The sequence below is a fragment of the Ixodes scapularis genome, unplaced genomic scaffold (genome assembly GCF_016920785.2).
Source record: "Ixodes scapularis isolate PalLabHiFi unplaced genomic scaffold, ASM1692078v2 PGA_scaffold2__306_contigs__length_199485367, whole genome shotgun sequence".
NCBI lineage: Eukaryota > Metazoa > Arthropoda > Arachnida > Ixodida > Ixodidae > Ixodes > Ixodes scapularis.
This window is the reverse complement of record NW_024609857.1, coordinates 85,263,764-85,278,007: the sequence shown is the minus strand read 5'-3', so window position 1 is coordinate 85,278,007 and position 14,244 is coordinate 85,263,764. Positions and strand designations below refer to the sequence as shown.

Here is a 14,244-nt window from a genome sequence, read left to right as displayed (position 1 = left end):
AATTAGCAGCTCACAAAACAAGGCTAGAGCAATAGGCGGGACGCTGTAAAACCCAAAAGCATCACTCATTCAGTGATAGCTCTAATGGTTGACCGTATTTTTGGAAAAGTGCGCAATTGAACACACTTGACGAGGCCAACGAGACATGCCACGTCACGATTCTTATTCCGTCTAATCTTCGCTTCATCCCCTTGAGCAGGTGAACTGAAGCGAGGAGGAAAGAAGCAAGGCCACTTCCACTCATTCTCAACTGCCCAGGAGGATTGTGATGTCACAGTCCTCGCTTGATCGTGCAATTCTTTTCCAAAAATACGGCCATGAGATATGAATGTATGAGTGATGCTTTAGAAATCGTAGTGCCCCTTCAACGCTTCTGCTGCCTTATTTTGCGAAATCCAAATTTTGCAAATGAACAGTGCAAGTGCAACTCCCTTATCAGACACCACTGATACAACAACCACATTTTCATACCAAATTTTCCAGACTATAACACGCAAACTATAAATGTTTAGAAGTTGAAATTTTATGCAATGCAGATTGTCTACAGGTGCAGACTATATAAAAAGTTGTTTTTTCAAGGTGGTTCATCATAGCGAGACATGGCTTTTTTTATTCTATGACACAGGAGTTCTCAAACTGGGTTCCGGGGAACACAGGGGTTCCACGAGCTGGTCTCATGGGTTCCGCGAACACCCAAATTGCAACCCCCCCCCCTCCCCCATGCCGCAGGCTGTGCGGCAGGACCATGCAAAGCACCTTCATCTCACTTTGTACAGCCATTGCGATTGATATAGTGGGAATATATGGGAAGCAACACAAGCAAAACTGCCTACAATTGTGCATCTGTTGCTTCTCGGTCGGCAAATATAGAGGGGGGGAGGGGGGGAGGGTTCCGCGGCAGTTTTTGAGGCTTCCTGGGGTCCCGTGAGACCAAAATGTTTGAGAACCCCTGCTATGACAGATTATGTTAGTTATAATTTTTGCTTAATACAAGCTTCTCTGCATTAATTAAACAGGCATTTTTCAAGATGTGCTACACACGAGAATTTTTTACGGGCAGAGTATGCACCAGGCACCCATTATGCGCGTGGTGCAAACAATCTAAAACAAAAATCTTTTTTTTTACCAAAATTTGCCTTCGTGGATTATGTGTTAGGTGCCGACTAAAATGCAAAAATATTAATCAATTTGGTACCAGTGGGCACGACCATGCCATTGGCATTGTTGCGTCGTCATAAAGTACTATCAACACCAAGGGAAACATGGAACGACCATGGATGGTCTCTGTCCACAGTCGTATATGCCCACAACCTACCAAAGGAACACTACTTCTCAGGGAGGAGAAAGTGTGCTGACCTAAACCTAAGAATGTTGCTTCACAAACCACGCATGAATAAACAAGGAGATTACAGTACCCGAAAGAAAACGTTGACGGTGACCTTGGAATTGCTTCTGTCGGACTTGTAGCTGTGGCCGAGCTAAGAAGAAAGGATGTCCTGGTGTGAGGGTGGCAAGAGTTTTTAGTGTTTTTTTTCCAAATTAGATTTAATGTTTGGGGAAGGGGTCAAAGGGGAGCAATACCAAAGAGAAGGGGGAGGGTGGACCAAAAAAGAAACAGAACAAAAAAACACAGGTTAATAACACATGCAAGCAGCACACAACCTGCCATGCTGACAACACAACAAAGCAATGATTAGTAGAAGCACCCTGCAAAACTCATGGTTCCCACTGTTCTCCGATCAACTCGCAGTAACTTCAAAAATTGTGACACGGACATCGAATGAAAGAGTAGGAGTACATCCTTATTGAGTGGCAAAAATGCAGATCTGAATGCCGCAAAGTAAAATTAAGTTAAATTAAGCAAAAAATATGGGCCCTAAAGTATTAGCAATGTTTCACATAAAAGTAGATTACATGCAACATAGCATACATATTTAGATCATGATTATGGGCCCATTGGCAATTACTAAGTGTAAAGTATTTGCCAAATTAACATATAACTTTACTAAAGGCCCTGCAGGCGATGTCCAAAAGAGAAAAAGTTTATAGACTAGAGCAACTATTGTCAGTACAATGTAGTTGGCCATATGCCACCAAAAGTGTGACAGTGGAGTGGGCTCAAGACTGCTCAGTACAATGTTGTGGGATACATGAGTCAAGCAGCTACAAAACAAAAACTATAAAATCACACACACAACTAAAGAGCAGCATGCTATAACAAAACAAAACTATAAACACAGCTTCTAAGTGAACCGCCAGTTAAAAACAAAACAAGGCTTTGTTTTAAATGGTCTACTCTTTTTTACAAATAAAGCACTACAACAAGCAAACTTGCAAATGCTGTAGTTGGAAAAAGCTTTTCTAACTGGACAGCGGAGAAAAGACCACCGGAAAAAAGCTCACTGCAAAACAGTTTGGACGCAGAAAAAAGCTCTTCTATGAGTCTGTGAACCGAGCACCCACTCAACAAAAATACCTTCACACTTTGGATGCTCCACAGTTGTTTCACACTTAACTAGGAGAGAAATACTTTTTTCACTCATAGCTTATACATTGGGTACCGTGTTTTCAGAGTTTATTTCTCGCAAAATTCTGAGGGTGTTTTTCGGAGTTTACTTTATCGGTGTTTATTCACGACAGATTACCGATTCTCCGAAATCCAGATTTTAATTTTGCTGTGTGCACAATTTTTGAAGATTCAATATAAACAAAATTAAGGAAGTTTACAAATCTCTGCAATGCGAAATTAGAGTGCGGCTCTCGAGGAGAAGGAGGGGAGGGTATGCCCCCATACCCAGCCCTCCTCCTCCTCTTCCTTTTCCTCTCTCCCCTCCTCCTCCATACCCTCCCCTCCTCCTCCATACCCTCCCCTCCTCCTCTGTACCCTATCCTCCTCCCACAGTTTCCCCATTAAATTTAGCTGGAAAACCGATGCCACGTGACGTCAACACGTATTCAGTTTCCCCGCTAAATTTAGCGGGCAAAATGTCGTCATATGACTGTGTCACGTCACCCATGAACAAGTTCAGTTTCTCCACTAGATTTAGTGGGAAAATTGACGTCATGTGACTTCAACAGCAATTCAATTTCCCCCTAAATTTAGCGGGGTTGGTTACGCCAAGGGCGACGCCGCTATACGCGAAAACAAACGCCCAACAGCTGTGCTCCAAAATAACTGTTATCCGGACAGAAACCTTCCCTAAATTCTTAAGAACTCACCTGTATCGAATATTTCTTCAGCTGAATTGGGCATTCTTGCCCTTGTCACTAATAATAATAATTGTCCTACAACAACGCTTCAAACAAAGTTTTTGTTTAATAAACGCTGATGCTTTAAAATCACTGAAATCCTTGGCATAGTCTATGAAAAGCTTGTTTTCTTCCCATCCCACTCCACCGCTCCAAACTGCAGTTGCCGGGGGAGAGTGGTGAGATAGAACCTTTAGTCTGCCCCCTCCCTTCTGTGATCGTAGCTTTCCTTGTTATATAAGCACAACACCGCCTTCCTCTAAGAACTGCAGACTGCAAAGTAGAACATTTGGCTGTTGTCGTGATTCAAAATGACGACTTGTTGCCCTGCACAAAACTTAGCGAGATAAATGGTGAACCTTTTTTTGCCAATAGTCCGAGATTTGAAAAAATGAAAGACGTTTACAAATCTTTGTAATGTGAAATTAGAGTGCAGCTCTTGAGGAGGAGGAGGGAAGGGTATGCCCCTCCTCCTCTCCCTCCTCCTCCTTCTCCTCAGTACTATCCCTCTTCCTCCTGTGTACCCTCCCATCCTTCTCCTCTGTACCCTCCCTCTTCCTCCTGTGTACCCTCCCTCCTCCTCCTGCATACCCTCCCATCCTCCTCTGCACCCTCCCCTCCCCTCCACCCACAGTTTCTCCACTAGATTTAGTGGGAAAATTGATGTCATGTGACCTCAACCAATTCAATTTCTCGCTAAATTTAGCAGGGAAACTGAATTGGTGTTGAGGTCATGTGACGTCAGTTTTAATGCTAAATTTAGCGGGGCTCTGCTGACGGCGACGTCGCTATATGCGGAAACGGGCACCTAAAAGCTGCGCTCTAAGAAAACTGGAGAGGCCTCTCCTCAAGACAACCGACCGTGTGATCCAAAAGCACAGAATCCTACTTATACATGTCACGAGTTGCATGAAAAAAAAACAAAAAAAACAACTATAAAACGGTAATTGAAAGATGGCCGGGGAAACATATAACCGGTGTAGTAAGCTGCAACTTGTTTAAGTTCCTAGACTGTATCTTACATGTAAGTAGTAGCCGACACTGCACTGCCATATCTTCACATTTCATCATTAAGGAAGGTAAGCGCACTTCTAACCTCTTCTGATAAGCAAATAAAGATTGTTGATATTGTCACGAATGAAGGTGACGAGAGGCCGAACAGTGAACTGAAAATAAAGATTTAATGGGCGAACTTGTGCCAACCAAAAATAAATAACGAAAGAGCGTCGAGGTAGCAGAAAAGCGGGCGGCGGTTCGGCGGCACTACAGAGCGCTAGCGAAACTGGGACTGACTCGACAAGGTCGCGGGCAGCTGCTTATCTACCGTGCGTCACTATCTGGAGAGTTCGGCAAAGAAGGTTCGAGCGTCGCGCGCTCGGGGCGAGGATGAACTGGCACTTTCGAGAATAACAAAGCAGAGGGAAAGTTACGTCTGCTGCGAGGATGACCGGGAATCTTCTAGAAGACCGTGACCGAGCGTTGCCTTCTCGGCTCTGCGGGCGGCATTATCCCCCCCTTTAAAAGTGCATCGCCCCGATGCAAAACGAAAGGAAAACGGAAATGGCTAAAACAATTACGGCGAAACAAAACAAACATGCAGTGTCACAATCCTAACGCGCGTAGAACGGCTTGAGTCGAACTACGTGGACGACCTCGGGTCGTGGCTGGCGGCGTCCTGATGGGCGAGTTCCGTCGGGGAGCACCTCGTAGTTCAAGTCCCCAAGGCGGCGAATAACCTTGTAGGGTCCAAAGCAGCGTTTTAACAGTTTCTCACTAAGGCCGCGGTGACGAATGGGCATCCACACCCACACCCTGTCTCCGGGCTGGAACTCCCCGTCTCGGCAACGGAAGTTGTACCGGCCAACTTTGACACGTTGCTGGTCTTTTATGCGAAGGCGGGCTAGCTGGCGTACTTCTGCTCGTTGGGTGACCAACTAAGCATCGTCGGTGCCATCATTTGTCGGTGCTGTCGTTCGTCGGTGCCGTAGTTCGTCGGTGCCGTAGTTCGTCGGTGCCGTAGTTCGTCGGTGCCGTAGTTCGTCGGTGCCGTAGTTCGTCGGTGCCGTAGTTCGTCGGTGCCGTCGTTCGTCGGTGCCGTCGTTCGTCGGTGCCGTCGTTCGTCGGTGCCGTCGTTCGTCGGTGCCGTCGTTCGTCGGTGCCGTCGTTCGTCGGTGCCGTCGTTCGTCGGTGCCGTCGTTCGTCGGTGCCGTGAGGCATCACGGCGTCGAGCATCGTCGTCACCTTTCAGCCGTGCACCAACTGAAAAGGTGTAATCCCAGTGGTTCCTTGAACCGCCGTGTTGTACGCAAACGTGATGTAGGGCACCACCTCACCCCACGTCTTGTGTTCCACGTCCACATACATCGAGATCATGTCGGCGATGGTCTTGTTTAGTCTCTCCGTCAGCCCGTCAATCTGCAGGTGGTATGCCGTGGTCCGGCGGTGGTCGAGGTCTGCGACGACTGGGGGTCCATCGTTGACCTCGTTGGTTGCTTGATCTTGGTTGGCAGAAATCCGAGTTCCGGGTTAGCTCTTGGTTGCGGCGACTTTATCGGGTCTTGCTTGTGTCTTCGTTGGGTCCTCGTGGGCTTGGTGTTGGACTGGCACTGCGGGCATTCGGAGGAGTACGGTGCAGGGACATCGTTACCCCGCACCTCCACCAGAAATGTCACGAATGAAGGTGACGAGAGGCCGAACAGTGAACTGAAAATAAAGATTTAATGGGCGAACTTGTGCCAACCAAAAATAAATAACGAAAGAGCGTCGAGGTAGCAGAAAAGCGGGCGGCGGTTCGGCGGCACTACAGAGCGCTAGCGAAACTGGGACTGACTCGACAAGGTCGCGGGCAGCTGCTTATCTACCGTGCGTCACTATCTGGAGAGTTCGGCAAAGAAGGTTCGAGCGTCGCGCGCTCGGGGCGAGGATGAACTGGCACTTTCGAGAATAACAAAGCAGAGGGAAAGTTACGTCTGCTGCGAGGATGACCGGGAATCTTCTAGAAGACCGTGACCGAGCGTTGCCTTCTCGGCTCTGCGGGCGGCAATATTTCCTGCGTCCAGGTTACGTAAGAATTAAATGTGGCAGGAGTCACACGAAAAGGTCGACATAAAAGTCGAACGAGGGCTGAAACTATCAACTTGCGTTGAAACAGTACCTGTATGGAGTACAGACACTCACTGCTTTTGTAGCACTACTGCTCTAAAATCTTCAGTCCAGTTCCAGAATGTGGGAATAAAATATTCCCTTCATCAAATAAGCATTGACTGTATAATGTCCACCTTTTCTTCGGCTTTTCAGCTTTTCTTGGGTCCGTCAAACGACGGGCGCGCTTTTTCTCCGGACATGTGCAAAAATTGGTAAGCTTTTCTCCAGTGAGCTTACCTACAGTGAGCTTTTCTTTGGTGAGCTTTTCTCCAGTGAGCTTCTCTCCGACCCTCTCCCTAACTAGTGGGGTTTTATTCTACTTCACAAAAGGCTTAAGGCGTGATGTGAAAATGTCAACTAAAAATGCCAACTTAAAGCTTGAATGAAATGGAAGCTTATCAATCCTGCAGCATAATGTTAGCTACCATATTTAATTAAGCATTCACACATGATGTTTATGAACAAGACCTGCACATCCAATTTCCCAAAGAGCACAGACACTGCCAGTCACTGCATTCTACACGAGGTACAAGGCAAATAACGAGATTGAGAAAATGATTCTGTGCAAAAATGCAATCTATGCAGATAGGATCTTCGTGCGAAGGTACTCTCTCTGTCTCACAAGTCACTAAGTGCCTTTTGTCGATTGGGATGAAAGGTGACCTACATGGCTCCATGGAACATGCACTGGCTTTGTGAATCAAGAATGCATTAATTACTCAAGTAATTACAGTAAATAAGATGTGCTAATGATCAAACAGTGCATGCATTCACTTTGATAATCAAGAACTCATTGAGTGCTCAAGTAATTACAGCAAATAACATGTAAAACGAACAATCAGAATGTTATTACTAAAAACAGGTCACTTACATATGAATGTTGATACTGGAAGCTGGTACAATACTTTCAATACCATACCATCAGGACTGAGGCCATCTCAATTTGTTAAATGCTTCAAGCTCACTCAAGCTTGTTTTCCAAAAATGGCAAAGAGAACTGTACTTTTGCTCAAGTTATTTTTTAGATGATGTCATCTGTCAAACGCTCTTTTCCAAAAGATTGACACTTTCCTCGATGTCAGGATGGTTGCATAGGGTGATGAAGCAAAACAAGTAAAAATCATAATTTATAGGCACCTGTTCAGCTATGAAAGCACGATAAGTACTAGAACGACATTAACTATAATTAATTAGGTAATCAATCTATCATAATCATAATGACACAAGCAGTGGAGTTTCAGACTCTAGACCTCATCAGATTGGATTCTAGCATAAATATTATTTTTATTTTATCCACATCTTGAGCAAAAATAACCACTCTAGGGGATGCAGAACATGCCAAGCGCCACTCCGCAGTAAGCAAATTCTTGCTGAAAAGTTCACTACTTGAATCGAGCCAAAACAAAAAGTGAGAACTTGGAGGTTGGAAACGGCCAAGCAGTCTTCCCAGTGTCCGCAGGGGTACTCACCCATCCTCGCCCGTGCTGGCGAACCGAGACATCCGTTCCGGCTTGTCCATTTTGTGAATTCGATCTGCGGGAACTGAGACGCGGCCCAAGCCCTTCCGTAAGACCACCCGCCTAGACGGCAGTGCCTCGGCAATGGTGCCTCGGCAACTGGGCTGTCGTAAGTGGCACTGCAACCAGGTGCCCGTGCAGCGTGAAAGTTGAGGAGTATAACGCACCCAAAAAACCTGGCTCTCACGACAATGGCAAACAAAGAAATTTCTCTGTGAAGGGTCAAAGCGAAATCCCCAAACTTTAGAAAAAAGAATACTAGGAAGAAATTGGCGAGTAGCAGCTATACTTCAAGACCAAAGCACCTTTCTAACCAAGCTGTAACAGCTGCCTTAACTACTGGGCAGGAACTGTAATAGTTATAACAGTCCTTACTGTCCAAACTAAACGGAAGGATTTCGGTTGAAATGATCGGATTACTATGGCCCCAGAGCACTGAACAGATAGCAACTCGGTCAGCCGTTAGTCAGTGCAACTAGTGGCCAAACAGGGTAACTTTGGGCAGTACAGGGAACGAACGATGCAACTCGAGGGCTGCATTGCAGATTGGCAGGGCACTCGAACATTCGAGATTGAGCGTAACGGCTGTGGCCGTGGTGCGTGTCTCGGAGTTGTGCAAATTCCATGCAAGACATGTCACTCCTCTGTGGTTCAGCAGTTCAGTAGGGGAATGTACAGTGGCCAGCAACATGAGCAAGAATGCACAAACAGCGACCGTGCGCTGTCGCACAGCTACCGTGCGTGCATCAGGGGCAAGAAGGCATTGCGCATGGCGGATGAGTAGACAAGCTAAACACCTCCACTACCATTCTGACCCTCCACTCGCTGCCTGCTACACCGCGTGGTCCGTACCGCCTGGTTGCCGTTTGTGCATTCTAACTCACACTTCTAGCCAACGTACACAGCGAAACTCAGTCAGCCTGAACAAGTGATCAACAGCTTTTCCTGTACTGTTCTCTTGGAATTGAAAGACCATCATCAAAACTGCAAGTAGGCAAAAAGTTCCCATCTCGGACACTAACCTAAACGGTAGAATTCGGTGCCCACAAACATGCCTTCGAAATAAAATGAAAAGAAGCACCACTATCGCATTTTGTATGTCTCAAAGGTCAAAGGCGGCTAAAAATCCAAGTGACCGCGGATGGCAGTACAGTCAAACCCGTTTATAGCAAACAGCAGGAAACGCTACAATCAGTTCGATATAACAAGTAGATTGATATAGCAAAAACCATTTACAACGAACTTCCACGATGCGTTCGTTGTAAGGTGAGAGTTTCTTTTTCTTTCCCATCTCTTCGCTTCCGCCTTGTAACAAAGCGCTGGAAAGTATTTTTTTGTTTGTTTTTTTGCACGCATGCAGTTTGTTTTTTTAGCTTTCTCCCCTACTGGATCGCTTCTCTTCGCTCAATTTTGTTCGCAGCTTGAGTTTCTGGAATTTTCTTTCTTTCCTAGTTCTTTTTTGGGGGAAGGGACAGTCTAGAAGACGATTGTTCGCGCGTTTTTGGAAGCCTTCCCAGGGAAGTTTGATATAGCTGATATGTTGTTCGTTATAAAAAGTCCTTTTTACATGCATTTTTATTCGAATTTTCCGTGAGTTCGACATTGACAATAATTCGCTGTATGTGGGTTCATTCTAAACGGGTTTCACTGTAGTACATATTTATATGAAGAAAAAGGAGCAGGCCTCCCAGCCGGCAAAAAAAAGCATTTACACACATATTTGGGGGGTTTCAGGTTTCAGGTCTCGTTACTTTGTTTGTGAACCCGTTTTCAGGCATTCCTCCCTCCAATTTTCCATCCTCCTGGCACTGATGACGTTGGACATGCCTCTTTTCTTTGCTCGCCATCCCTTTTATCCAAAAACTTTCGAGTTCTGGCTTTGTAACCCCTCCTCGTGCTTGCTCCCTTCCTCACATGCCCACGACGAAAGAAGTTGTACAGCTCAACAACTACCGCAGGCCTGTAGCCACTGTCAGCTTAAGAAACGCAGGGTCGGGCGGTTCCAAGCATCTCATCACTCTGCATCCAATGGAATTGCGGCAATGGCCAACAGGAACGCCGAAGAATGAATCACGATGCAAAAGACCCGAACGTTACAAGCCGCGTTCTGCATTTCTTCAGCTGTCGGCAACCACAGTGGCGTTGTCTGACAGCGTATGCTTTGGCTGCGCAGCATGCTCGCAGCAACGCTGGTGAAAACCAGCGAAGAGATGGCTCACCCGATATGCTTCGGCTGAAGTCCGGTGCGGCCGGGCGTGGCTTCTTTTTCCTCCCGTTGCTGGAACAAAAAGTGCCGAGTGTCGTCTGCTAGCTCTCAACGGGCAGGCTATGCAGAGTGAGCACTAACCGAGATATAACTCGAGGTTAACCTCCACTATTTTCTGTTCTAAGGCGAGTTCTTTCATTCTTGAGGAAAGAAAAACAACATTACATTTCATTCTTCAAACTTCTACAGAGTGTGATAGGCATTACTGCAGGAGGAAAGGAGTAGTAACCAAGATAATGTATCACGTGATGTTTTGCTAAAAAAAATAGCGAATTTGAATAAAGTTTTTTACTCTTTTAATGTTAAACGAGAGAAGAATTTTAACAAAGGTCTGTTTTAGGAGTACTCATATTTTGTGCAACTCATCTTTCCATCTAGGGTCCTAGTAATGGGTTTAACCACTTTTGGTTTTGACCATACAGTTTATCTTGTGCACCAAAGGAGGGAGAGGACTACAAGTTAAGACAAACTGCTAGAAGTGTCTCTCACTCTGTGAGAAAAGGGTCTTCGAGCAGTTCAGCTGCAGTTGCCCTCTTGGCAGGGTCTGGCTCAAAGCACCTAAAGAGAAAAAGTGACAGTTCAACAATTGCCAGCCTCGGGAAAATTCTCTAGTGTAGCCTCAATACGTGCCCCAAGCAGTCAAATGAATAAATTAACGCACCTCTTGATGAACTTCTGCGCTTTTTCTGATAGTGTGCTGGGGATCTCCGGGTGAATCTTGAAGCAGCCAACCTTGAACATGGCTGCCTGTGGAGAGCCCAACTGAAAAGAGCCAAACTCCAGATTGGCACCGCTTGACCCAACGGTGTTTTAGGAAGGGTTCCTGTGCAATCCAATAAAAAGATGCAAAGAGATGTTACCTCAATGAAGGGCGTCTTTCCGGTTGCCATCTCGACAACTGTACACCCAAGGGACCAGATGTCAGCCTGCAAGAAACGGAAACATGCCGATGCATTAGATTGAGACAATGTTTAGTGCTAAGAACTGAAATGAGTTCACATGTAAAAAAAATATTCCGCACTCTAGCAGTTAATTAATACACCAAAAACTTGGGTCGGCAAAAGTTTCCCAGATGGATGTAGCCAGGTAACTGTACAATTTTAAACAAACAAACATTGAATGTGAAGAGGTCAACAGGCTGTGTGGCATGTTTGAGTAGAGCATGCGTATCAGTGGTGTAATCATTGCTCCATCTTTATAGGGCATCGCATAATTTGCATGCTTTTTCTAATGAATAGCCTTGTAAAGGATAGCAGTGTTAAGAAAACAACAGAAGGGCAGAATGGACCGAGTGGTGTTCAGTTTGTAGAAAGAACAAACAGACCAACAGTGCTTGGTCTAGTTATTCCTTTTACTTGTTGGGTGCCCCCATCCTACCCAGTTATGCCATAGTAACTGGCCCTAGTGTACGCTCCTCTAATGTGCCCTCATGTCTACTTCACCAGAGTGCCTGTGGAGAGCCAATCATTGGGATTAAAGAAGGAGCTCAGCAAATGAAGAGGTCTAGAAAACATCTGGCCGCAAAGCTGCAGTGCGTGCTGCAGTGAGGGTCACGTGATTTGTTTTGCCCAGTCTCCCCCAACAGGTCACCTTTTTGGACCCAAACATCATTGCCCCTTCCACATATCATGCACTAGTCCATGACCGTAAAGAGCAATGAGTGGTCTTCTTGCATGATACGGGTCCTCTCATAAAAGACTTGACAAATGAATAAGAGATACAGAGAACCACAAATCAATTTTTTCACTTGGATTAACAAGTGCTCAGAGGAAACTCTTCATGTACTACATGTCCTTGAAAAAAATGTACAGTTTTTTTTTTTTTTCCCACAAAAATTAACTGCATGTTCAGTCTCTGCCCAAATGTAGCAGTAGTTGTCCCGACCAGCTGACAAAGTTTCAGAACGGACCGTTACCCCATTCAAAAGTTGTGCGATTTTCTCAAACTCTTAATGAGAAGATGGGATCTGTTCCTGGCAGCTGAAGCCATTCGTCTCCATGTATTCATGGGCTTTATTGTCCACTGTTTTCCCATTAAAAATTTTTGATTAAAACTTTTGAATCAGATAACGGCAAGGTTTAAACTTTGGCATCCAATCTGAACCAAACTTTCCCTATGAGAGAACGGTTTCACCTTTTTTTGAAAGAAAGAAAGGTATATCTTTTGACAACGGTTAATCCACTTTCAGTCGTGCTGGCAGAAAAGGTCTTAAGCCTCGATCAGAGGTACCAAAATATCAAACAGGAAACACCCTTGAAGTCAACAGCCACTTTCGATCTACATGCGTTAACCAGAAATTTTACGCCATCCAAATGAAAGAACCACACAAGAGAGAGAAGAATCATATAGCTAAATGCTGTCAGCTTTCTTTTCATGATCCCTTTAAGGCCTCATCGTAACGCCGACTTCTAGAAGAAAAACTCACGGGTGCACCGTAGCCCCTCTGTCCATTGTCGATGACTTCCGGAGCCATGTACTGAAACGTACCTGAAACCAGAACAACTTTTGTACACCACACATGCTTCGCAGCAAGACGAAGGGAATGCATGCCGGGCAAAACACTTACCCGTGAAGGTCTCAGTGACCATGTTCATTCCGGCTAGACGCTTGGAGGTCCCAAAATCTGTGATCTTGATTCCCCCACTGTATGTGTTCACCAACACGTTGTCTCCCTTGATGTCCCTGTGGACGATCCTCTGGTCATGCTGAAATGTGAAACACGCATTCACTTTGTATGTTTCTCGTGTATGGTTGTGGTGATAGCCGTTCAAAATTCGTAAGGTGTTAAGAAGTTTTGTTCTCCTTCAAAAGTTACACCTTGAGCAGCTCTTTTCACATATTTTCACAACAAATCAATTACAGTAAAACCTCGTTATAAAGAAGTTGAAGGAGCGGTCGTAATTACTTTGTTATAACCATTAGTTTGTTATAGCCAATGTCCATTTCTTCCAACTATTCAAGCAAGGGGAATTATGATTGCTTTGTTATATCCATTTGTTTGTTATATCCCATTTTGTTATAACGAGGTTTTACTGTAAATATGTTTCAGGACCCGACAATGGTACCAGGTGGGCCGCTATACCATATTTGCAAGAGTGCACTGTGTTTACCCGAATCTAAGAGGCCCTCAAAGCTGAGACAACCCCCCAAACATCAGCTTCCAGTAGTGCAAAAAATGTTTTCATTTCACTGAAGTCATGCCTCAACATAAGGAAGAGGTGCAGAAGGGACAAAGGTTTTGTTACATAAATCTTGTTACTATGTGCTACATAGGAGTGCAGCTAAGTCGCACTGCTAGGTGCAACATTGTTCTTGTACCTAGGAAAGTAACCACAGGAAGCACAGGCTTAAAAAATTGCTGCAGAAACCACTATTGTTGGTTGTCTATGAATCACAATAGCATTCGTCTTGGACAATCTCAAGGAGGACGTCTGAGACGACGTCGAGGATCACGTACTAGAAGCCATGTTAAAAACGACTGCTAGGACAACCTCTAGGACGATCTCAAGGACAACCTCTAGTATGACCTCTAGGATGACTTCGAGGACAGCATCTAGAACGACCTCTAGGGCAATCTCTAAGACGACCTCAAGAACAACCTCGAGGATGACGTCTTAAGGAAGTCTAGGACGACCTCTAAGGAGATCTCAAGGACAATCTCTAAGACGACCTCCAGGACATCTAGGATGACCTCTAGGAAAACGTCAAGGTCGTCAGGTCCTTCGAAGAGGGTGCGAATGTGAGCTGAAATGGTCTACTGCACATACCCACTGTGCGTTAGCAGGCCAGAAAGTTCAAGAAATACAAAGGGGGGTAGCTAGAGAAATAAAATACAAGCTTAACTTGAATCACAAGTTCAGCATATATGACAACCCGTTTTCCGTCATTGACGAAACCCCAAAGCGTGTTCCGGTCTATCAAGATTGTTCTTTGCTCCTACTCGCTTGCTCTGTACTGCATTATCCACAGGTTCCACCCCTTTCGAGATCACGAAAAGCAAAGAAATTGACAACTGCACACGGCGTCTCAGGTTGAAATGCTGCGTGTAGTTGCACGTTTTAGAGCGCT

At 45.3% G+C, this 14,244-nt stretch overlaps 1 protein-coding gene across 2 annotated transcripts in view; it reads right to left on the bottom strand.

The window, feature by feature from the left end:
- Window positions 1-14,244, bottom strand: part of LOC8026620 (mitogen-activated protein kinase kinase kinase 15) — a 468,648-nt gene that overhangs the window by 29,275 nt on the left and 425,129 nt on the right. Inside the window, exons 18-25 of one of the 2 annotated variants that reach the window (XM_042291939.1) lie at window positions 12,743-12,881; window positions 12,602-12,663; window positions 11,037-11,102; window positions 10,838-10,938; window positions 10,666-10,734; window positions 10,130-10,188; window positions 7,863-7,935; window positions 1,416-1,496 (exon numbers count right to left, since the gene is read on the bottom strand). In XM_042291939.1, coding sequence (XP_042147873.1) covers window positions 1,416-1,496; window positions 7,863-7,935; window positions 10,130-10,188; window positions 10,666-10,734; window positions 10,838-10,938; window positions 11,037-11,102; window positions 12,602-12,663; window positions 12,743-12,881 — 650 coding nt within the window. The remainder of the gene's footprint in view (window positions 1-1,415; window positions 1,497-7,862; window positions 7,936-10,129; window positions 10,189-10,665; window positions 10,735-10,837; window positions 10,939-11,036; window positions 11,103-12,601; window positions 12,664-12,742; window positions 12,882-14,244) is intronic. The other variant, XM_042291940.1, reaches the window with a different exon arrangement.